The sequence below is a fragment of the Piliocolobus tephrosceles genome, chromosome 14 (genome assembly GCF_002776525.5).
Source record: "Piliocolobus tephrosceles isolate RC106 chromosome 14, ASM277652v3, whole genome shotgun sequence".
NCBI lineage: Eukaryota > Metazoa > Chordata > Mammalia > Primates > Cercopithecidae > Piliocolobus > Piliocolobus tephrosceles.
This window is the reverse complement of record NC_045447.1, coordinates 41,126,279-41,151,989: the sequence shown is the minus strand read 5'-3', so window position 1 is coordinate 41,151,989 and position 25,711 is coordinate 41,126,279. Positions and strand designations below refer to the sequence as shown.

The 25,711-nt window shown below is 41.2% G+C and overlaps 1 protein-coding gene across 1 annotated transcript in view; it reads left to right on the top strand.

The window, feature by feature from the left end:
* ANP32B (acidic nuclear phosphoprotein 32 family member B) overlaps positions 1–24,908 on the top strand; it is a 31,817-nt gene extending 6,909 nt beyond the window's left edge. The window contains exons 2-7 of the mRNA XM_023203008.2: positions 4,264–4,413; positions 8,152–8,274; positions 14,227–14,416; positions 20,445–20,563; positions 21,593–21,644; positions 24,452–24,908. Of these exons, the coding sequence (XP_023058776.1) occupies positions 4,264–4,413; positions 8,152–8,274; positions 14,227–14,416; positions 20,445–20,563; positions 21,593–21,644; positions 24,452–24,519 (702 nt within the window). The 3' untranslated portion in view covers positions 24,520–24,908. The remainder of the gene's footprint in view (positions 1–4,263; positions 4,414–8,151; positions 8,275–14,226; positions 14,417–20,444; positions 20,564–21,592; positions 21,645–24,451) is intronic.
* Positions 24,909–25,711: the final 803 nt, after the last annotated feature.

Below are 25,711 nucleotides of genomic sequence, written 5' to 3'. Positions count from 1 at the left end.
ACCTGTTCTTCCCAAAAGGTTTTTCTCCTCCTATCTTTTCCTCTTCTAAGTTAGGTATATAAGCCCTAAATTGTAACTACTCAGTTATCACTGAGCGTGAGTGCACCCGTGTATGTGTGTTGCACATGTAAATACACTTTTTCTGCACCTCAAATGCCACTTTTCTGCCATTGAAACAATATCTGAGCTCAGAATACCTTTTCGTTAAGGTCCTGTTGAGAATTTTCAACAACTTTGAAGTTGGCTGATGGAACATTTAGACCTGCTATCCTTGGGTACAGCCCTGAGTGGGGCCCTCCAGTGGTCTCTACTTTATGCAGTAATTCCCATTATCCTCTGTGCTTATTCCCCAGTGACTCATCTTCTCAATATGCTTCTTGCATTCTGTTCTTGGGGTAGCATGTTTCTTTACATTCTCAGCCTTCCTGGAAAAGTCAAGGGACATGCCTTTTCTGCCTAGCCCAACGACTCTCTGCCCTATTTATCCCAGTATATCCTATTGCCTCTTACTGGTAGAGACAGTTAAAGGTCTCAGGTATTCATTTCCTGAACTTCTCACTCTCACTTAATAAATTCACTTACATCTCTGTCTATCCTAGCCATCTCTCTTGAAGGAGCTGTCCCTCCTCCAACAAGGGTAGAATGATACCTCATTTTTAATATGCATTTTTACTACTTAAAATTGAACCTTTTTTTTTTTTTTGAGACAGAATCTTGCTCTGTTGCCCAGGCTGGAGTGCAGTGGCGCAGTCTCAGCTGACTGCAACCTTCCGGCTCATGGGTTAAAGCATTCTCCTGCCTCAGCCTCCCGAGTAACTGGGACTACAGGTGCACACCACCATGCCCGGCACATTTCTTTGTATTTTTAGTAGAGATGGGATTTCGCCATGTTGGCCAGGCTGGTCTCAAACTCCTGACCTCAGGTAATCTGCCCGCCTCGGCCTCCCAAAGTGCTGGGATTATAGGCGTGAGCCACTGTGCCCAGCCAAACTTTTTTTTTTTTTTCTTTTAACTGGGTCTCTGTCGCTGGGATTGTAGGCACTAGCCACTGCATCTGGCCTTGAACAGTTTTTTTAGTGTTGGCTATTTCTGTCTTTAAGAGCTTGTCTGTCCTTTGTTAGTGTTTCTGCTGGGGTATTTATTTTTTCCTCACTTAGGGTAAAAACGATAGAAGATATCCTTAAGAACAAGATAATGCAAATAGCCAGAATTTCCATAATCGAGAGGTTACAAAAAGTAACAGTCAAATAAATCGGAAAATAATTTTGCAGCAGTTAAAATGAACTACTCATTTAAAACAGAAGTTGATGTTTTAAATAAAGAACTCTTAACTAATAACAGACTCAGATGTTTGTATTCTTTCACTTAGCAATGGATTCTGAAGACACAGTCCTAAACACAGAAGACATTTTAAGTAAAGATATGGCATTATTTATAGTAGGGAAAATTGAGCACAAATGTTCAACAGGGAGGATTGTAAAATGATTTGTAGTATATCCACACACTGTAATTTCTTTGGCTATTAAAAAATACTCTATGATCAGAAAGTTGGTCCCCTTTATGTCCAGGTTTTCATCTTAGTCCCCCGCAATTGTGTCACAAACCTCTGTACAATATTGCTGACAAACCTGTGACCATTTTTTTCCTCATTCAGCAGTTATATAGGCTCTTATACAGTGATATAGTGGTAACCGGAATATACATGACCCTGTGATCATGAAGCTTAGTCTAGCAGTGACTTTTTTTTTTTTTTTTTTTTTGAGATGGAGTCTCCTTTGTCACCCAGGCTGGAGTGTAGTGGCACAATCTCAGCTCACTGCAACTTCCGCCTCCCAGGTTCAAGCAGTTCTCCTGCCTCAGCCTCCCGAGTTGCTGGGACTACAGGCACATGCCACCATCCCTGGTTAATTTTTGTATTTTTAATAGAGATGGAGTTTCACCATGTTGGCCAGGCTGGTCTTGAACTCCTGACCTTAGGTGATCCACCTGCCTTGACCTCCCAGAGTGCTGAGATTACAGGCATGAGCCACCAAGCCCAGGCCGCAAACACATTTTTTAACCTGCATTTGAGTCCTCTGGTACTTTTTGATGACGCCTTGCAGTGGTTAAAGTGGAATTTTGCAAGTTGAAAGAAATGTCTTTAAGAGGTGATTTCACTCTGTGAGCTGAGAGGCAATATGGCTAACTCTAATTCTTCTTCACTTCATTTTTGGCATATTGGTGTGTTTTGTATAACATTTTTGGATTATTTTGGATAGAATTTTAGAAAATCTCCCAAGGTAAATGGGAACATTTTAATTGTATTGCAGTATACTGTTTACATAGGTGGGTGATGGCAGTTGACCTTTCTAAAATTGTAATGGTTCGTTGGTTTTATGTTTAGTTTCTTTTTAATACAGAATAAATATATGCTTGTAAAAAATTTAGTACAGATATAAGTAAAGTAAACAGCAAAGGTCTCTGACATTTTCCATTCTCTTTACCCAGAGGTTACTTTCTGGCCATTTATAATGTTCCAAGCCCTAGTCTTTACAACTTTGTGAGGTAGGTTCTATTATCTCCACTTTATGGGACACTGAGGCACCGAGAAGTTAAGTGACTCAAACAAGGTCACACAAGTTCTGAGTGGCAGAGGAGAACCAGAATTTGATCCCAGGCATCTGTCTCCAGAGCCCAGCTTTTGTCAGAGTTGACCTATTGAGTTTTCAGATGTGCTCATTTCTTATCAGAAAAGGGAAGAATGGCAGAGATATCTAAATAAAAGTGGAAGGAAGGGAAGAAGTAAGTGGATTTAAAGAGTAAAAAGGATGCCTGGCTTCTGAAGAGGAAGTAGACGGGGTAGTGAGAAGTGGTTAGGCACTTACTATATTGTGGGTATTGCTGACTTGAAATCTGTTTCCTTCTCTGTAAATGGGGGAAGGAGAGTGGTGGTAAAAATAATAAATGATTAAGTACTCTATAATTGATAGCAATTACTAGAGTAGCATCATTGGATGTTGTATGAGAGGATGAGGACACTGTTAATAGCTCATATTCTCTTTTCAGACTATCAGCATCTCCCTACCATATACGTGCTTATTTAATGCTATTAAATATGGTAGGTTCACTAAAAGAATGCCTTTGTTGGTGCAGTTAGAACGGTAATTTGCATCACTGTGAGTAGATCAAAGTGGGCTAAAAAGTTGCAACTTTCAGGATGATCATAGAGCAAGAATGGCAACATGGATTATTGTGGTGGATCTGCATGTAGACTATTAAGTAATCAATATTAAAAAGTTCAGATCATCAGATGTGATACTGTTTTTGAGACGGAGTCTCACTCTGTTGCCCAGGCTAGAGTGCAGTGGCGAAATCTCAGCTAACTGCTACGTCCTCCTCCCAGGTTCAAGCCACTCTCCCACCTCAGCCTCCCGAGTAGCTGGGATTACAGGCACTTGCCATCATGCCTGGCTAATTTTGTATTTTTGTAGAGAGGGGATTTCACCTTGTTGGCCAAACTAGTCTTGAACCCCTGACCTCAGGTGATCTGCCCACCTCAGTCTCCCAAAGTGCTGGGGCTATAGGCATCAGCCACTGTGCCCGGCCAGATGTGATACTCTTGGATGGACTTAAATTCTGAAAAAGGAGACTGTGTAGCCTGAAAATGAAATTTAATTTATTATCTAGCAGTTCTCTCCTAGAAATGTGCAACGCAGATTGATCTTTGTTTTCAATTAAGGACTCTTGCATCCTGATTTCTTCCCAGTGTCAAGATAATCTTGGCAAAGATTAATAAAACCAGAGTTGGAAAGTGTGTTGGTGCAGAAACCTCTAGCCAGAATCTCTTAGTGGTCTTGATAGGAAACATAAAGCTTTCCTCTTTTCCAGTGGTCATCTTCTGGGCCTTAAGGTAGAACCAGCCTACAGGGTGTCTTCACTCTGCATTTGCATTTAGATAAAAGCTGCCCTTTGGGGAACAGCCTGGAGAAAAGAAATAAGGGGAATACACTTATTTCACTTATATCTTAAGAAGTATACTTTCTGTTTCTGGAAAAATAAAGAGTGTGTTTGTACCCATGGAGTAATATTCCATCTTTGAATCTGTCAGTATATTGTTACTGAAGGCTTAATCAGTTTTTATCTTTTTATAACTAAGATCTAGGTCTGAGTAAGAGGCTGCCTGTATATATGGATGTGTTTGCAGGATATTTATGGTAGAAGTTTTTGCATTATTTGTTTTCAATGTGTTTTTGAGAGCTTATCCTTTTTCTTTGTCATCCACAGGTTCGAGAACTTGTCTTGGACAATTGCAAATCAAATGATGGAAAAATTGAGGGCTTAACAGCTGAATTTGTGAACTTAGAGTTCCTCAGTTTAATAAATGTAGGCTTGATCTCAGTTTCAAATCTCCCCAAGCTGCCTAAATTGAAAAAGGTAAGTGCTTTTTCTTTAACGGTAAAAGAGAGCGATCCTGGGAAGGGAAAATGTATGATTTTACCTGTAAGGAAGTACTTAGTGTAGCAGAAAGCACATGGCCTTTGGAACTGGCCAGATATGGGATTGAATTCTAGCCCTAGCATTTCCTTGATGGGCGCACTTCTGCAGTTTACTTAATCTCTCTAAGGCCCAATTTCCTCACCTGTAAACTGGTGGTATTACTTGACCTTGCAGAATTGCTGTGATGTTTGGAAATAATGTATGTTGGGTGCTCAGTAAATAGAAGTTAGGAAGAATAATTACTGTATTTTGTGAGTAATTTATTTGTTAATTGTTATAAAACCAATTCTCTGTCCTTTCGGAAAAAAGGACCAAATGCTACATAAAAATGTTTTCTCTGGTCATTGCACATTTAACTGTCACAGGGTCCCAGAACGTCAGAACTGGAAGAAACTTTGCTCCTCTAACTCAGCCCCTTAGTTTATAGGCACAACAATAGTCCCAGAAAAGTGTAGTAATTTGCCTAAAGCCACCCACAGAAGTGGTTAGTACTAGAGCCAAAACTAGAACCCGTATCTCCTAACCCCCTATCATTTCCATTGTATAGGAAAAGATACGTGGTTATATAAGTCTTGCAGAATTCTCTGCTATTTCAATATTCACTTTACTAGGAAAGTTAAGTTGTACCTTTATTTAAACTAAGGCACATGTAGAAGAAAACACAATCAAACTTGGGCAAAGGTAGGTTGTTCCTAGAGCTTGGTTGAGTTCTGAGTGGGACAGTTAGTTTTTTGGTATTGGGGTTTGTTTGTTTGTTGTTGTTTTGCAGGGGGTGGAGTGGGTTAAGTATAATACATGAGGCCGGGCATGGTGGCTCATGTCTGTAATCCCAGCACTTTGGGAGGCCAAGATGGGAGGCAGGAGTTCGAGACCAGCCTGGCCAACGTGGCAAAACCCCGTCTCTACTAAAAATACAAAAAAATTAACTAGGCACGGTGGCACGCACCTGTAGTCACAGCTACTCTTGGCAGGCTGAGGCACGAGAATCGCTTGAACCCAGGCGGTGGCTGAGGTTGCAGTGAGCCGAAATCGCGCCACTGCATTCCAGCCTAGGTGACAGAGCAAGACTCTGTCTTGATTTAAAAAAAAAAAAAAAGTATAATACATGAATTAAAAAGTAGAAGTATTTTTTGTTTTGCTTTATTTGCCTTGCGTTAGGTAATATTATTAAATGCTCAGGCAGTCTTCATGAGTTTCAGGTGACCGTTTCTGATGAGAAAGAAATTTCCCCTTCTAAGTATATACTAGAGGTTCAAGTATAATCCTTTTATATTTGCATGGTTTATCAGTGACATTGGAAACGCTGATTAGCCCAGTTAAACATAGGATAGCTTTTTAGCATCTATTTATATAAACTTGATGCTAGCAGATCCTTAGTGTGTATTTTGTGTTGTTTTCCTAGCGCTTGGTCTCTTACTCAGAAATTCAGCCTATCAGTGACCACTTTTATAGGGACTTTAATAAACCTTTCTGAATTCTGAATAGAGCTTGCTTGAGTTCTGAGGAGGACAGGGCTTTTGTTTTTGTTGGTTTTGTGTGGGGGGGGGGGTGGGCGTTAAGTACATGAATTAAAATCTTTTAACATTTAAACATTAATCACTTCACTTATAGGGCTAATGAGAGGGAATCATACTTAAAGGCAGGTTGAGTGTACTCATGATCAATAAGAACTTTATTTTCTTCCTATTCCAGAACACAAACTGGTGTTGTTTTTTTTGTTTTGTTTTGTTTCTGAGATGGAGTTTAACTCTTGTTGCCCAGGCTGGAGTGCAGTGGCCCCATCTTGGCTCACTGCCACCTCCGCCTCCCACGTTCAAGCGATTCTCCTGCCTCAGCCTCCTGAGTAGCTGGGATTACAGACATGTGCCTCCACCCCCGGCTACTTTTTGTATTTTTTTAGTAGAGATGGGGTTTCCACCATGTTGGTCAGGCTGGTTTCGAACTCCTGACCTAAGGTGATCAGCCCACCCCGGCCTCTCAAAGTGCTGGGATTACAGGTATGAGCCACTGTGCCTGGTCCAGAAACTGTTTTTAACAAGAAATAAGTACTGAAAAAAAATGGATGTGTAAATGTCACAAATTTTCTAAATTTACACATCTATTTCATTTCAAAATAAATATGCTAATAAATGTTTTGGTAGACTGCCTTGTTTTGGTAGATTGCCTTGTTATTCCTACTCCCTGAGATACACATGTTAAAAGGATATGGATGTTACATGTGTATATGATATTCTAACCACGTGGTTTAAAACATGGGTCAGGAAAAGTGAGCTCTGTTTTTATTTGATTTACTAAAATCACCAATAAAGCTAACACTTGACTATTATTTATGGGCTTATGTTTTTAAACCTAGACCATGAGCGGGTATTTCACTGAAATATTCCATTGAAAGGAAAAAACTGTTTTGAAATGTTATATTTTCCTCTTCTGAAATATTTAACAACACCTTAAGCAGCTGACTTGTTTTTTTAACTTAGTTTTTCAGCAAATACACATATTTTTAAAAGTTACTCTACTCTGCATCATGTAGTACATTTCATTGCATGGCAAAGACTTTATTACATGAAGCTTTCATGCTATTCTAGGTACGTAGCATAATAAGGAGGACATGGATATTTATGAAGCCAGCCTGTCTGGCTTCAAATCATAGGCCCACTATGGTAACAGCTGGGTGATCTTGAGCAAGTTTATTTTCCTCATCTGTAAACAGGAGTGGTAATTCTGCCTACCCCATAGAGTTTTTGTGAGATCAGATGAGTTAAGGTGTTTCTAGTGCTTTGAGCAGTGCCTGGTATTTAAATACTATGTAAGGGTTAAAGTTACTATTGTTGTTGGCACTTTAAAAGAGAGAATTAGAACCAGCTGTGTAGCGGAGTTTTCTTGCCTGCAAAAGGAAGAGCTTGAATTAGATGTTCTTCACAATGCTTTCCAGGCTCCAATTCTTTCTACTCTAAGATTCTAATATTCCTTGGTGAATGCTCATTCCCTCATTGGCACATTACTTGCCTGCGCTACTTGACTTGCAGCTTAGAAATTAGAGTAGGTTCTAATAAAGGCTAGTGCCAGGTTTATGCAAGATGTGGCCTCCAGGGAGCTGGTTTTATAAACCTGCCCCTGTTGACCCATTCCCTTTCCTGAGGTTATGAAGCTTCTTTATGGGCTTGTAGGGCCCATCCCTCTCTCGTAGCTTTCAGAGCAACATTCCCTGGTGGCTTCCAGGTGTAGAACTCCACAGTGTATGTCAGTATTGTCCAGAAATTAGGTTTCAAGTGGGCATTGCAAGCTTTGAAGGCACACAAAATAAGCTGCTCAGAATGCACAGACTATTAAACCATTTACCCTTTCTGGCAGGTATAGGGTATTACAACTTGTCAAAGGATTCTAATTGGTTTTGACCTACTTTTTAAGTTGGAAAATTTATTCACTGATGTTAGAGACCAGTTCTTGAGTAAGCTGTTAGTAGCAGCTGATTAGGAAAACACAATACTTCTGAGCTTTCCTTCTGCTGTTAATTATTTGGATTTAAACAAAATGAACACGCATGCCCTGATAGAAATATGGATCATTTGATCTTGATACATATTTGAGAACTGTATTGGTTACTTATAATACCTTAAATGATTTGTTTTTCTCTTTGTGTATTTGTGTTTGTGCTGTATCCATTTTCTCTTGCAGCTTGAACTCAGTGAAAATAGAATCTTTGGAGGTCTGGACATGTTAGCTGAAAAACTTCCAAATCTCACACATCTAAACTTAAGTGGAAATAAACTGAAAGATATCAGCACCTTGGAACCTTTGGTAAGTAACTGAGAATTTGGAAACTGGGATTTACTGGTCATTTTCATTTTCATATTTCTTTATAGTGGGGGGGAAATTACTGGCAATAATAATTGGTTGAGAAAGTGGTGGTTTTTTACTTTTTATAGCAGTCCCAATTTTAAAGATCAGGGCCTCTCTAGCTAGATGTATTCTTGTGACTTTGCTCTCTCCCTGCCTGATATTGTGGTGGCATCCTTCAGAAGAGAATTTTTGGGGGTATTTTGTTTTGGGTCCACTTTTGAAATTTATATATTGACTATATAGCCTTAAACATGTCTCTTAACAATTTTTTCCCCCAGACTGGCCAAGCCATTGTGCACGTTTATACTCTAACAGAAAAGGCTATTTATGTTGTGTGGCATGCCTGAATTGTAGATGAAACAATCAAAGACAGCTCCATTTTAAGCTTTAAGTCATCTAATTCATGATCTTATATTCTACCTGGATTACCGTTGCCTAGAGTTTTGCATGGAAACCCCAAGATCCTCCTCAGTCTTACATATTGGGATAAGATATGAAAAGCTAAGTTTTAGTGCCACTTGGGTTGTAGACTTGCTGTGTGACCTTGGGCAAACTGCTTCTTCTCTCTGGGCCTCAGTTTCCTCATTTATAGCAGGGAGGATAATAATCCCTGCCTTCCTTACCTCACTTAGGAGTTCTGAGAATAAGATAAAGTATGTATTTACTTTGCTTTGTAAGTTAATGTACTTACTTTGCTTTTTGTCCAGTTTGTGTGGAAGTTGTAGTGGCCAGAAAAGGACTTCCAGAGGCAGGACTGGAGGCAGGGGGCTTAATGCAGTTTGTAGGGCAGCCCCATAGGCTGTGCTATTTGGCAGAGGGTTATGTAGCATATAGGTGTCTTTCAGAATCCAGAAGAGACCCTAGAGGGTAAGACATTTCTTCTCTGTTGTCTCTATTCTGATGTCAGAGTATATTAAAATATGTGGATTTCACATCACTTGTATAGAATGCTCTTATTTCAGGGGAAGACAGAGTTAAATTGTAGCTTCTTTTAATGAAGAGGACTTCCTGACAACAGTTAGAAGATCTTTTCCTTCCTAAACAATTTGAGACTGCTCCAATACAGATTTAATCACCTTTCATTGAGTCTCTTTGTGTGTGTGTGTGTAATATATGTATTCTTTTAGAGAGGTCTCACTATGTTAGGCCAGGCTGGTCTTGAACTCCTGCCCACAAATGATCCTTCCACCTCAACCTCCCAAAGTGCTAGGACTACAGGCCTGAGCCACCATGTCTGGCTGAGTCTCTTTAGTTTTACATTTCATTAAGTTGTCCATATTTAAGAGCTCATATTTCTCACAAATGTAATGCCTCACCAGTGCTCCATGCATTTTGCCCTTTTTCCTATTACAGGTATACCCAGATACTCAGGCTCTTACCAGTTTTATTCATTTCCTTCAAACCAACCCCCATTTCTAGTATTTAAGCCAACATTTACTGACTTTTGCTGCATCCAAGGACATGAACATTTGCCCATTGTATCCTTATATGACCCAGGGAAGAGAGAATGACTGTCCTCTTTTTAGAGATGAGGAAGCTGAGTTTAGAGAATGTAGATAATTGTTCGGGACAAATGGCAGAGTAGGGATTCAAATCTAAGTCTAGGCTGGGCATGGTGTTTCACACCTGTAATCCCAGCACTTTGGGAGGCCGAGGCGGGCAGATCACTTGAGGTCAGGAGTTTGAGACCAGCCTGGCCAACGTGGTGAAACCCATCTCCACTAAAAATGCAAAAAATTACCCAGGTGTGGTGGCAGGCGCCTGTAATTCCAGCTACTTGGGAGGCTGAGGCAGGAGAATCACTTGAACCCAGAAGGTGAAGGTTGCAGTGAGCTGAGATCATGCCTCTGCACTCCAGCCTGGGTGACAGAATGACACTCCATCTCAAAAAAGGAAAAAAAAAAAAAAAATCGAAGTCTGCTGTGCTTTCCATAGCCCCATAGCCCTTGGGACTTGTTCTTCTCTTTCCACCTGTAAATTTATTTCATGCCCAAATTTCCTTAAGCTGGGAATTCCAACAGGAGCACCAAATTTTAACTGCTGATGCTTTCCCATTCAGATGGGCTACACTAAGCCTTTGTTTATTGGTTAGTGACAGACATACTAATCCTAGGTTGTTGTGAGCATAAGAAACCCTTCTCCTCCCACCCCCCCACTTTTTTTTTCCTCGTTTGATTTTTAAAGAACAGAGTAGCAGGCAGTACCTTTTCACTGTTGGCCAGTTGATGACTGGCCATTACCTAATTCTCGTGGCAGCCTGAATTCTCTGATGATCAGAAGCCGTTTTCAGTGTTGTAGCACACAGCAATGGAGCAGAAGCACATACTGTGTGGGAGTTGTTTGTTTGCTTGAGTTTTTTCCTGATCTGGTCAGTAATGTATAAGAGGACCCTCTGGGCCGGGCGCTGTGGCTCAAGCCTGTAATCCCAGCACTTTGGGAGGCCGAGAAGGGCGGATCACGAGGTCAGGAGATCGAGACCATCCTGGCTAACACAGTGAAACCCCGTCTCTACTAAAAAAAATACAAAAAACTAGCCGGGCGAGGTGGCTGGCGCCTGTAGTCCCAGCTACTCGGGAGGCTGAGGCAGGAGAATGGCGTAAACCCAGGAGGCGGAGCTTGCAGTGAGCTGAGATCCGGCCACTGCACTCCAGCCTGGGCAGCAGAGCGAGACTCCGTCTCAGAAAAAAAAAAAAAAAGAGGACCCTCTGGTGGCTGTGAAAGTCTCAGTCCCCCAGGATAGTGAAGGATGAAAAGTAATCTTGGTTGTGTTCACCATTTTTAGAGGATCTGCTATACCCATACACTTACTGGGTGCTTTAGGCATGTTTTATTAGTAATTGTCAAAAAAAAAACTTGGCTACAAAGTGGATGGAAATAGCATGGCCCTTATTTTATATTGAGGAAGCTAAGGCTTGGGTGAGGCTGAATCCCTTGTCCAGAGTCACACACCCTCTGGCAGAGCCACAGGGCTGCACACCAGAGCTATTTCGAAAAGCCTGGGGTCCTGCCATTCTGCTGTACTTGGCACTGAGATTCCTGGCGGAGCTAGGTTGGTCTCCTGAAGTTCTAACTTGGAGAAGGTGAAGGGGGGAGAAGTTGGGTCCATTTTGACTTCTGGCAGTGTTCTTCAGTGGGGAAAAACACCATCCTCATCCTCATTAACCACATACATTTTGAACACCGTCTACTTTGAGCCCAGTTCTTACAGTCAATGCAATGATTGTGAATGCCTCTGCTTGCTACAGGGACATTAATCGAGAGACAAAGAAGGCATCAATTCAAACTTCCTTGGACACCTTTTTTAAGAGACCTGGGCCATCCAAACCATCCCCCAAAGCCCTTCTAAATTCTAAGAAGGCAAGCAAAATTATTGTTAATAAAATGTTTAATGTTTATTATGGCTAGCCTATTAGCTTACATCAAATTTCTGGTATGGTAGAGTTGTAATTTTTTCTATCAGTATTTACACATTACATTGGGATCCTGAATAATCTGTGTATAGTGTATTTTGTGCCTATTGGGCCTTAAAGCACAATTTTACTACTTTCAGCAGTTCCAGAGTACTATAGTTATTTGGGATTTTTGTTGTTTTCTTGCTTTCATTTCATTTTTCAACCTGCTGGTTGGCATGTCCAAATTGTTTGATAAGGGGTGCTTTGCCAGGAAGTAGCCAGAAATCTCACATAATTGTACAGTTTCAGAAACAGGAGCGCCTTGGAGGCCCTGTATACTGGAAGAGTCAGTGAAACTAGATAGAGAAATGACTTTTGGTATTAAAAAGCATTAGATAAATAACAGAGGTTGTATGTGTTTTTGTGCACCTATTTCTAGGAAATAATTCTGAAATATAAATGGCTCATTCCTTTAAGTGGAGAATTTTTAGAGTGAACCTTTTTGGAAAAGCTGCCTGAAGCTGACTCTAGCTGGCATTGAGTCAGTCTTTGTGAAGAGAAAGCCAGTATGCTAGCTAGCTGTCTGGGGTGGCATTGCAGCATTTTTTTCCTCTTTGGCAAGAAGTCATACCTGGGCTTCTGGAAGTCAGGGCCTGACTGGAAGGAAACCTAATCTGAAAATTACATGATACAAAAGCAGCTCTATGACCAAAAGGGCTGGGGACAGCTTTCTTAAGACGTCAAGGAACTGACTATTTAAGCACATTGTTTGATCCACAGACTCTTGGATCATTGTACAATTTGTGTTTTGAGGGGTGCAACGTTTGTCTGTTGCTGTAACCCTGCTGTGTGTTCCCTGCATGAATAAAACAAGTGTAGGAGCCTCTTTCTTGGTCAAGAAGATCAAGTTTCTTCATGTGCAGGGGTCAGTAGCCCTTTTATCTAAGGGCCAAATAGTAGGTTCATTTGGCTTTATAGCTTGTTTATATAGTCTCTGTCACAACTAGTCTGCTTGGCCATTTTAGCACATAAGGAGCCATACATAAATAAATGAGTGTGACTGTGTTCCAGTAGAGCTTATTTTACAAAAACAAGTGGTGGGCCAGAATTGGCCACTGGACCACCGGTTCCCAACCCCTGCTCTAGAGCCTTGAGGCAGATTTTCGTATCATTTTATATCTCCTCAGAACTACATAGATACCTTGAGTTCTGAAAATAAGGTTTTGTTTTGTCTGCCTTTCTTCTCAGGTCGTTGTGAGTGTTGTAACAGCTTTCCTAATAAAGCAGCAAAGCCTGTTAAGCATCAATATTTATTTTTTAGAAATTATTTCATGTGGAAGTCCTCTTAATGTTTGTTTGGGTGTTTTTAGTACTCTTTTCTTAGAGAATACCAAGGATTTTCTCTTGATTTAGAACCATTAAGGTTGTGTTTGTGAAGCTATCTAGATATATGTACTTATTACCCCTATTCTGGAAGGCACCAGGCTATGTGCTACTTCACATTGGGTTTGCCTTTCATAGGCTGCTCCCTCTTCTATCTACAAGGGTCTACTGTTGCTTCCTGTTGCTATCTCCTGACTTGCCCATAGTGTAGTCTCTTAATTTACCCTTAATCAAAACTTAATAGACCTGGGATTGAAATGCTAGTACACATAATAACAAATGAAGATCTGAGTAAATACATAGACATTTTCCAATGCACTTTGACTACTCAGAAAACTTGACTTAGGCCAACTTTTTATAGCTTAACTGTTTTTAGATAGATGAAACTGATGGTTCCAAAGAAATAAGGTATTGCAACAAAATTTCAAGGTATGGTAAATAAAATCTGAAGACCTTCACATCATAGAAGTCTGGTAACATGTCAGTCTTTTCCCCAAACATTGAAAAAGAAGAGTGCAATGTTTCTCCATATTTCTGAAGTTTCAACTCTGCGCCCCTCTGCTTTTTCCCCAGCCTGTATTGACTCCTGTCTTCCCTGAAAATAGCTGCATTGCCACACTTTATATTTTATTATATTTCATCCTCTAATGTTTCATGTCTGTGTCCTAAGTAAAATTGTAAGCACCCTGAGATTGTGTTATAAATCTCTGAATTTTTCCCTATACTACCACCCTAGGACATTAAAGACTGCTTGATACCCAGGAAGTTCTTAATGGCCATTTGATTACTCAAATGTTAACATTTGTTTCAGCTAAATTTATTAAACTGTTTGATTGTCTCATACTGTGAAAATATCTGGATTTAATAAAAATTATTTTCAATTTATATTGCTTTAGACTACTACGCTGCCAGAAAAACACATAGTTCTCTGGGAGAGTAGATAAAGGAAGAGAGGGACTAAAGTCTAGTAACCTAATATAAAGGTTGCAAAAGACTTGATGTGTTTTTTTATATATGAGACTGAATGGGTAGCAGGAATCGAATATAGAGCCTAGAATTTTACCTCTTCAAGAGATGGGTTTGTTACTTATATTCCTTTGGTTTAGGAGTTGTGGTTTTTGATCCTTTTCTTCAGAAAAAGTTAGAATGTCTGAAAAGCCTGGACCTCTTTAACTGTGAGGTTACTAACCTGAATGACTACCGAGAGAGTGTCTTCAAGCTCCTGCCCCAGCTTACCTACTTGGATGGCTATGACCGAGAGGACCAGGAAGCACCTGACTCAGATGCTGAGGTGGATGGTGTGGATGAAGAGGAGGAGGATGAAGGTGAGTAAACTCAGCATCCAGTGAACCTGATGTCTGCCTTTCAAAGCCTGTGATAAAAGCTATTGGATGTTGGCCGGGTGCAGTGGCACACACCTGTAATCCCAGCACTTTGGGAGGCCGAGGCGGGGGGCATTGCTTGAGCCCAGGAGTTTGAGACTAGCCTAGGCAACATGGCAATATCTTGTTTCTACAGAAAATAGAAAAAAAAAAATTAGCCAGGTGTGGTGGCACATACCTGGAATCTTAGCTACTCAGAAGACTGGAGGCTGAGGTGGGAGGATCACTTGAACCTAGGAGTTTGAGGCTACAGTGAGCCATGATTGTGCCTCACTGCACTCTATCTCAGAAGACAGAGAGGCTGCCTCAAAAAAAAGCTACTAGATGTTCTTACTATTGAGGAAAATTGTGTGTGTGCACGTGCGCGTGTGTGTATATTTTTTTAATGTAGGCATTCCATTAAATTGATAGCCTAGGCCTATTTCATAAGCCCCTGGCCTCAAGGGATCCTCCCACCTCAGCCTCCCCAAGTGGTGGGATTACAGGGATGAGACATTGAACCTGGCCCGGGAAGTGTCTCCTGAAGCCTACAAGCTAGTTTAGGATGCTGCGCATGTTAAACTGTAAACCCCTTACTCTTAACAGGCTTGCCACTCTGCTGTTTTCAAGTCTTCCTACTTCAGGGGTCTTCAACCCACAGGCCACAGACAGGTACCACTCCATGACCTGTTAGGAACCAGGCCGCATGAGCAGTGGGGAAGCCTCATCTGTATTTACAGCCACTCCCCATTGCTTATATTACTGTCTGGGCTCCACCTCCTGTCAGATCAATAGTGGTATTAGATTCTCATAGAAGCACAAACCCTATTGTGAACTGCACGTGTGAGGGGTCTAGGTTGCATGCTCCTTTTGAGAATCTAATGCCTGATGATCCAAGGTGGAGCTGAGGTGGTGATGCTAGTGCCGGGGAGTGGCTGCAAATACAGATTAATATTAGCAAAGAGGTTTGACTGTACAGAGATCATAATAAATCAATTGCTTGCAGACTCATCAAACCCTATCTGTGAGTGGCAAGTGACAATTAAGCTGCATCTGGTGGCAGGCTTTATAGTGGCAAGTGAGTTGGTGTACTTCAGTTGTTCAGCTACATCTGGTGACAGGCTTTAAGTCAGAATCTGATGCTTATTTTAGTCCGTGCCTGGCCTGCCCATTTTTTTATTTACCACTTCCATCCGCACCTCTTTCCTGCACTGTGTATTCGTCTAAGTCACAGTTTTGGTAGGCCCACAAGCTAACCCTATCCAACATGAGTAAAAAACGTCGCTGGAGAACTTCTTTGTAAAGGGGGAAAGATCCAATAATGAGACATCGGAAGACAAGACTGCCAATGAAAAGAAAGCTTCATTGAAAAGAAAATACCAAGAGTGCTCCTTAAATTACAGGTTCATTGCAACAGATGATTCACATTCTCCAAGCCCACTTTGTATAATATATGGCAACCAGCTATCCAACAAAGCCATGAAACCTTTGAAACCGCTTCACTGATTGGGCACAGTGGCTCACGCCTGTAACCCCAGCACTTATGGAGGCCAAGGTGGATCACCTGAGGTCAGGAGTTCAAGACCAGCCTGGCCAACATGGGGAAACCCGGGCTCTGCAAAAATACAAAAATTAGCCAGGCATGGTGGTGCATACCTCTAGTCCCAGCTTCTTGGGAGGCTGAGGCATGAGAATTGCTTGAACCCGGGAGGCAGAGGTTGCAGTGAGCCGAGATTACACCACTGCACTTTAGCCTGGGCAATAGAGCAAGACTCCATCTCACAAAAAAAAAAAAAAAAAAAAAAGTTGCTTCACCACTTGGAGACCAAGCACCCTACATTTAAAAGACAAGCCTTTGGAGTTTTTCAAAAGAAATAAATGTGAACATGAAAAACAGAGGCAATTATTGAAAGCTTCCACTTCATCAAATGTGACTGCACTGAGAACATCTCATTCTTAGTGGCTAACTGCATTGCTAAAGCAAAGAAGTCCTTAACTAACTGCATTGCTGAAGTAAGATGCCTTTTACTATTGAAGAGTTGATCCTGCCTGCTGCTGAGGACATTTGTCATGAACTTTTAGGAGAGGCTGCAGTTAAGCTGCAGTTCAAAAGGTGGCACGTGTTCCTCTTTCGGCTAGCACCATAACTACATGAATTGATGAAATAGGAGAGGATATTGAGGCACAGTTGTTAGAGAGGATTGATGAGTCACCGTGGTACGCAATGCAGGTTGATGAGTCTGCCAGTGTTGACAACATGGCAACAATGCTTGTTTTTGTGCGATATATTTTCAGGAGGATGTGCATGAGACTATGTTATGTGTACTTCGTTGCCAACCAACACCACAGCTGCAGAACTATTCAAGTCTTTTGAATGGTTACATATCAGGAAAACTGAATTGGTCATTTTGTGTCGTATATGCACAGATGGAGCGGCTGCCATGACTGGACGGCTTTCTGGTTTACTACTCGAATCAAAGAGGTCACTTCTGGATGTGAGTCTATGCACTGTGTCATCCTTAGAGAAATGCTGGCTAGCTGACAAATGTCACCTGAACTTAACGTTTTGCAAGATGTGATTAAAATTATCAACCACATTAAAGTACATGCCCTTAACCCATGTCTGTTCACACAGCTCTGTGAGATGGATGCAGAGAACACTTCTCTTACACAGAGAAGCGAGATGGCGTTCTAAAGGTGGATCACTGGCCAGAGTTGTTGAGTTACGAGGCCTGCTCTAGAGATTTCTTTTAGAATTAACAGTCACCACTAGCAGAACATTTTAGTAACACAGAATAAGTGGTAAAACTTTTTTTTTTTAAGTTCAGGGGTACATGTGCAGGTTTGTCGCATAAATAAACGTGCCATCCTGTCACCTAAGTATTAAGCCCACTGTCCATTAGCTAGTCTTCCTGATGCTCTCCCTCCCCAGCCCCCACAGGCCACAGTGTGTGTTGTTCCCCTCCACATGTCCATGTATACTCACCATTCAGCCCCCACTTATAAGTGAGAACATACATTATTTAGTTTTCTGTTCTGAGCATTGGGATTTTTGACATGTTTCAAACAGTAGCAGTGATTTTGAAAGAGCCTGAGCCAGGGTCGTCTTCTCGCAGCTGGTACATGATCACCTATCTCAGCTTTCAAAAGAGTTTGAGCATTACTTCCCAACCACAAAAGACCCCGACCTGGGAAGGAATGGATCCACGACCCATTTGTGAATAAGCCAGGTCAGTCGACTTTGTTCATGCTTGAAGAAGATCAACTGGTTGAGATCGCAAATGGCAGTGGCCTTAAAAGTATGGTTTGAGACAACTTCAGAATCTCTATATTCTGGATTAAAATCAAGGTGGAATATCCCGAGATTGCCAAAAAAGCACTGAAAAACCTGCTTCCATTTCTAATATCCTATCTTTGTGAAGCAAAGGTTTCTGCAGTGACAGCAACCAACACAAGATTATGGAGTATACTGGACATAAGCAGCACACTTCGGGTGTCAGTGTCTGCCATTGCCCCCAGATGGGACTGTCTAGTTGCAGGGAAAACAAGCTCAGGGTTCCCACTGATTCCACATTATCGTGAGTTGTATAATTATATCATTATATATTACAGTGTAATAATAGAAATAAAGTGCAGAATAAACATCATGCATTTGAATCATTCTGAAACCATCCCCCGACCCCCAGGCTGTGGAAACATTGTCTTCCACAAAACTGGTCCCTGGTGCCAAAAAGGTTGAGGACCACTGTCCTACTGTACTACAGTCATCATCTTGGGTAAATACTTACCTCTTGATTCATAGGTACTTGGTACCTGTTTGTTACTGCCAACTATAAATAAAATAGCTTTCCCTTCCATTGACATATGACCAGAGTTTAAAAAGGTAATGATTTCAAATAACTATATGTTAGACTCCGTTTTTCATTCATAAGGGAAATAATCTCTGATCATAACATAGAATTAAAAGATGATTTTCAGTAGTTTTGGCATTTGACCCAGAATGTTTACATATTTTACAGATCTCCTGATTTTAAGAAATAACTAATACTTTCTACCCAAGATATCACTCCTGATAAGTTTGTGTTTTCTTTGCATGCTGAGTTTGTTTACTCTCAGTCGCTCTTATAATAAAACACTTCTTACTTCCAGGTGGCTTAGAGCAGCAGTTTCCAACATTTTTGGCACCAGGGACTGGTTTCATGGAAGACAGTTTTTCCACAGATGCGGGAAAGGGGTTGGGGGCAGCAGCTGAATGGTTTTGAGATGAAACCATTCCACCTTAGATCGGGCATTAGATTCTCATAAGGAGTGCACAGTCTAGATCCCTCCCATGAGCAGTTCACAATAGAATTTGCACTCATGAGAATCTAACAGGTGATGTGACAGGAGGCAGAGCTCAGGTGGTAATGTTCACTGGCCTGCTCTTCACCTCCTGCTGTGTGGCCCAGGCCACGGACCAGTGCCAGTCCTGGGAGTTGGGGACCCCTGGCTTAGAGGAAGCAGAATGATTAGTTTTCACATCAGTCAGTATAAATACCTCTTTTCTTTAAAAATTAGCGCATACAGCAGAAATTATCAAGAAAATAGAGGAAGAAAAGAAGGAGTTTGGATGCAATTAATGGAAGCATTTTTGCAGTTTTATTTTGAAGCATATTGAGACAGGCAAAAATTAGTGAATTATAAGGTGGTAAAATGGACAGAGAATAGGACATCTCACCTTCTTCCAAATGTTATGTCCCTTTGTCCCTTCTATAGTTTTTCCATTTTTCCTAAAAACCGTTTGTGCTTGTTGTCTATTTAAGTTCACCTCAAGGACAGCCACATGTGCAAGAGCTGGTAAAGGACATTCCTTGGAAGGTGGGGGGCAGTTCCTGAGAGGAAAGATGGATCAGCCAACAAATACTGGAGCATTTCCTATGTGCCAGGCACTATGGAAAATAGTGATTAAAAAAAAAAAAAAACAAGATTCCTACCCTCTTGGACCTTACAGAGAAATGGTTATATATTTTTTAAATCATAAATAGGCTACGTATGGTGGCTCACACTTGTAATCTTTACACACTTGGGTGAGGAAGGATGATTGCTGGAATCCAGGAGTTCAAGACCAGCCTGGGCAACATAGCCAAACCCCATCTGTACAGAAAAAAATTGTTTTAAATTAAAAATCGTAAATAATAATTGCAAGTAAGCAAAGTGTGTTGTAATGGAGCAGCACCACATACTCATGGTGAGAGCCTATGACCTGACATTGGGAGGTCTGGTGAGTAAGACTGCCTAAGCAAGTGATGTTGACTGAAACTCCAAGGTGGAGTCAGAGTTAGCCAAGCAAAGAGGATGGAAAGAGCATGCAGAGACCAGGAGGCAGGTGAGAGCATGGTGAGCTCTAGGACTCAGGAGAAGCAAGAACTGCCACACTAGTGGTCTGCACAATCAGGTAGAGATGCAGGTGCCTCTCAGCCTCCTGTCCCCTGAGTCACGGGGTTATTATGGGTGTTTCTCAGGTTCCTGATTTGAGCAGCTGACTGTGACTCTGGTGGTATCATTACCCAAGAGAAGGTACATGATTTTTTTTTTTACTTTTTACTGTGGAAAATTTCAGACAGTGACAAAGGTAAAAATACTAGCGAAACAAACCCCCATGTTCTTATCACTCAGCTTCAGCAATTATTGATCATAGCTGATCTTGGTTTATTCCTGCATACCCTTCCCTTCTTCCCCACTCTATATTATTTTGAAGCAAATCTTAGTCATTGTATCATTTCATCAGCGAGAATTAAAGTGTTTGTCCTGTCTACCAGGACTTCTAGCTCTCTTGATTTTATGGGACTCTATTGGACAAAGGGGCTGAGCTTTATCTCATAGTAGAAAGAAAGTGACTGCAGTTTGTGGCCTTACCAGCATTTGTTCTGTGAGCCAGCCCACAGATCCTTAATACCTTGTGCCCTGTGGAGCATCGAGGATATTTAATGAATCCCTTTTGGACTGTTTTCAGAAGGAGAAGATGAGGAAGATGAGGAGGATGAGGATGGTGAAGAAGAGGAGTTTGATGAAGAAGATGATGAAGATGAAGATGTAGAAGGGGATGAGGATGACGACGAAGTCAGTGAGGAGGTCAGTGCAGCTGTTTTCTACCTTGCTTCCTATTTGTAATTACAACAAAAGTGGGGGTTTCAAAAAGATGACAAAAGAAAAGAAAAACACCTTTTGAAGAAATTAGTATACCTGTGAATACATTTACAATATGAATCTGGTTAATTTAGTTTTTGTCTGCCTTTAAATAACTACTAAATGGAATGCCTACTGAACTCAAACTAGTACGGTTCCTGGCTGTGCAAGGTAAGTTCTGGCCCTCTGGGGGAAGGAATGAGTTGAGTATTCAGTATGGTGAGAAAACTGGAAATGTTGAGAATTGATGGTATGTTTGTTCCTTCATTGAATTGTAGGGAAGTCTGTGTTTACCAAGTCTAAATTTTTTCTTGTATATTCAGTTTAATTCAGTAAATACATACCTGCTATGTTAAAGAGTTGGGGGTATAAAATGAAATGAGATTGTGGTGTGCCCTGAAAGAGCAGATAGTCTGGTTTGTAGAATACCCAATAATAGAGGATCCCTGAGGAAATGAATGCTATACGAGGGCAGGAGAAAACAGTGTCTTGACTTTGACCCTCAAAGAGGTTTGAGAAACAGGCAGACAACATTAGTTGTTAACAAAATGCATCCTCTTTTGTAGTATAAAAATAAGGCTAGGGATTTGTGTGATCTCATTAGGTGTATGATTGACATTAAGGTTCTGAAAGAAGCTTTGTATATGAATGGGATATAGAAAGGAATTTTTGTCTAAACCGGTTTTGAAATTTGAGATTTTAAGATGATTTCTTGAATCTTCCAAAGTTATATACTAATTAAACATCTAGCAAATGAACTGCTTGCTTCTTAAAAAAGTTTTTTTTAGAAAAATTATAAAGCACATTAAGGAAAATCAGTGGGTCTTGGTACATCAAAGTAGATAAAAATAACATTACAGTTTCCTGTTTGATTGATATTGTCGCATTTATTTGTACTTAATTTGGCAGAATTTGTACTATTTGCACTTTTCAGTTTGGCAGAATTAATCTAATAGGCTGTTTGCTATTCTTTAGGAAGAAGAATTTGGACTTGATGAAGAAGATGAAGATGAGGATGAAGATGAAGGTGGGCCTAATGCATGCATTTTGATCATTCTCAGTTAAAAATTAGATAAAAACATCCATTATTTAGAATTTGATCCCACTGAGAAGAAAATAAAATACCCTTGGCTCTGGCGGTCTACACACACATTCACGTTCTCGTTTCTATCATCCCATCAGTGTGTCTGTGCTGGTGCAGGCTCCTTGCTGCTACAGCAGTTATTCCTGTCTAATGGCGTGGGTCCTGTTGGTCTTCAGTCCTCGTGGTTTTTTTTGGGGGGCGGGGCGGGGGGTGTTGTTTTGAGACAGAGTCTCATTCCATTGCCCAGGCTGGAGTGCAGTGACACTATCTCGGCTCACTGCAAGTTCCGCCTCCTGGGTTCACGCCATTCTCCTGCCTCAGCCTCCCGACTAGCTGGGACCACAGGCGCCTGCCACCACGACCAGCTAATTTTTTGCATTTTTAGTAGAAACAGGGTTTCACCATGTTAGCCAGGATGGTCTCTCTCTCCTTACCTCGTAATCCGCCCACCTCAGCCTCCCAAAGTGCTGGGATTACAGGCGTGAGCCACCATGCCCGGCCTCCTATTTTTTTTGAGATGGAATCTCGCTCTGTCACCCAGTCTGGAGTTCACTGGTACAATCTCAGGTCACTACAGCCTCCACCTCCCAGGTTCAAGCGATTCTCTGCCTCAGCTTCCCGAGTAGCTGGGATTACAGGCATGCACCACCACACTTGGCTAATTTTTGTATTTTTAGTAGAGAGAGGGTTTCGCCATGTTGGCCAGGCTGGTCTCGAATTCCTGGCTTCAAGTGATCCACCCACCTCGGCCTCCCAAATTACTGGGATTACAGGCATGAGCCACCGTGCCTAACCTGGTCCCCATGTTTTAAATATGTTTTTAGGACCAGTCATTTGGTTTACTGCCAAGTGTGAGGTTTCTGTGTTTGGGAATTATTTCATTTAAAAAAAAAAAAAGAAGGCTTTAATAATTGAACCATCATTTTCAGGATATATAAACAGATGTAGCAGTTTCCCAGTTTTATTAGTGTTAGTCCTTTCCCCACTACAACCAAGACAAGTGAAATAGCTGTTACTTATTTAATACTATTGAAAGTATGCCACCCTGGACAACATAGACCCTGTCTCGACAGAAAATTTAAAAGTTAGCTGGGAACGGGTGGGGTGGCTCATGCCTGTAATCTCAGCACTTAGGAGGCCGAGGCAGGTGGATCTCCTGAGTTCAGGAGTTACGAGAGCAGCCTGGCAACATGGTGAAATCCTGTGGTGGCACGCAGTCAAACCCAGGAGGCAGAGATTGCGGTGAGCTGAGATCACACCACTGCACTCCCCTGGACAACAAAGCGAGACTCTGTCTCAAAAAAAAAAAAAGTTAGCTGCGCATGGTGGTACGCGCCTATAGTCCCAGCTACTCGGGAAGCTGAGGTGGGAGAACTGCTTGAAGTTGCAGTGAGGCTGTGATGGTGCCGACGCACTCCAACGTGACAGAGGGAGACCTTGTCTCAAAAAATAAATAAAAGTCTCATGGTTGTGTCTCAGAATCAGGTGTTCACTGTGGTGTTGGCTCATGTTTTCTCAGCATCCACTTTGTGTCAAGCTCTCAATTACATTTACACTAGATATTACCCTGGTTAGGACCTGGTTACTGCCTTTAAGAACCTGTATGATTGGGAGACCGAGGCGGGTGGGTCATGAGGTCAGGAGATCGAGACCATCCTGGCTAACACAGTGAAATCCCATCTCTACTAAAAATACAAAAAAATTAGCCAGGTGTGGTGGCGGGCGCCTGTAGTCCTGAGTCAAGATCGCACCACTGCACTCCAGCCTGGGCAACAGAGTGAGACTCCATCTCAAAAAAAAAAAAAGCTGTCTGAAATACGATTTTAACATATAGTTAATTTCATTAAAATAACCATGGATTTTATTAGTTGAAAAAGTTGGTCTATATGTAAGTCTCTGTGTCTCGACTACATAATACTCTTAAGAAGTTCCTTTATAGTTAATACTAGTTTGCTACAATTTGAGTCTTAACGATGTTCCATACTAAGTGTTTTTTGTGTTATTTAATTCTCAGAGTAACATTTTAAAGTCAGTACCATTATCCCCATTTTACAGATGAAAAAGACTTAAAGAGGTTAAGCTTGTCCGAGGTCACTTGAAAATAAGCATGGCTTGAAGACATGCTAGATAGCACGAGGGTTTTTGTTTTGTCTTTTTGGAGACACAGTTTTGTTCTTGTCACCCAGGCTGGAGTGCAGTGGCACAATCTCAGCTCACTGCAACCTCCACCTCCCAGATTCAAGCAATTCTCATGCCTCATCCTCCGGAGTAGCTGGGATTACAGGTGCATGCCATTATGCCTGGCTGATTTTTTTTTTTTTTTTTTTAGTAGAGACAGGGTTTCACCACGTTGGCCAGGGTGGTCTGGAACTCCTGACCTCAGAAGATCCGCCCGCCTTGGCCTCCCAAAGTGCTGGGATTACAGGCATGAGCCACCACGCCTGACCAGCTCAGGTTATTAATACGCATTTTAGTAACTGCTAGATTTGTAAAAACATCTGGAAGAAAACACCTTAAAATTGAGGAAACTGGATTAACTTTCCTGTGTGAGTTGAGGTGCTGCTGTGCATTTTGCTTTTCTTGGTTCTGTGGTCACCACTTATACTCGCTATTAATCACCTATATTAATCTGATCAAGTTTACATTGTTTTATCTCCTAACTGTCAAAAACTTTGTTGTTGCCTTCATTGGCAATAATCTAAGCAAAATGCCTTGCCACTGTCCTAAAGTCAATTTTTGTTACTGTTCAGAAGAGGAAGAAGGCGGGAAAGGTGAAAAGAGGAAGAGAGAAACAGATGATGAAGGAGAAGATGATTGAGACCCCAGATGACCTGCAGAAACAGAACTGTTCAGTATTGGTTGGACTGCTCATGGATTTGGTAGCTGTTTAAAAAAAAAAAAAAAAAGGTAGCTGTGATACAAACCCCAGGACACCCACCCACCCAAAGAGCCAAAGAATAGTTCCTGTGACATTCCGACTTCCTTCCATGTAGTCCCTCTTGGTAATCTACCACCAAGTTTGTGGACTTCACCCCAACAAAATTGTAAGCGTTGTTAGGTTTTTGTGTAAGACTCTTGCTGTAGCGTGGATAGCTGTGATTGGTAAGTCTACCGTCTGTGGCTACCAGTTACACTGAGATTGTAACAGCATTTTTACTTTCTGTACAACAAAAAAGCTTTGTAAATAAAATCTTAACATTTTGGGTCTTTTTTTTCATGCTTTTCTTTTTAATTATTATTATTATTTTTTTTTACATTAGGACATTTTATGTGACAACTGCCAAAAAAGTATTTTTAAGAATTTAAGTGAATAAACACGTTACTCTTTGGTAAAGCCTAGTTGTATGCTTACATTTTTAAATTACACTCTCATTGTAAGCTCATGTTAAAACACACCAAATAACTGGTTTATTTGGCATTTTTATATTGGTAGTTGTTGAGGGCAGTTGCACAAATGTGTAGGATCTTTGAGCATTTAGATCAAATCCTCATTGATAACTGAGGAGTAAATGAAGCATACTTTTAAAAATAATGTTCAAAATGGAATACTCTGGTGCCCTGAAAACCAGTAAAATAATGTTAGGTTTCAAGTATTATGTGAATTAAGGGAAAGAAGATAGTGTAAAGCAGAAGGCCTTCACCAGAATCCCAAGAGATCTGAATTCTAGTTCTGACTTTGCCACTGATTTTCTCTGTGACCTTGTGTTGACTCTGGGTCACCTCCCAGTCTGTAAAATTGAGGGGGTGTGACCAAATGGCTTCTCAAGTCACTTGTAGCACTGATGTTCTGTGACCCTTGTTGACAGGAAGGTCTGAAGAGGAAAATGGGCTTTGCACTAGGCTGAAACATGTAGGGTTTGACTGATGGGTGAACACAGTATGGTTTGTTGTCAAGACAGGCGTGAAAAGGGGGAATGACATGTGAAAAGCCTCACCAAGCAATGGATAGGCACTGCCTGAGGTCAACTCAGGTTTTCCAGAAGATGGAAATTTTCTCTATTCTTACAGAT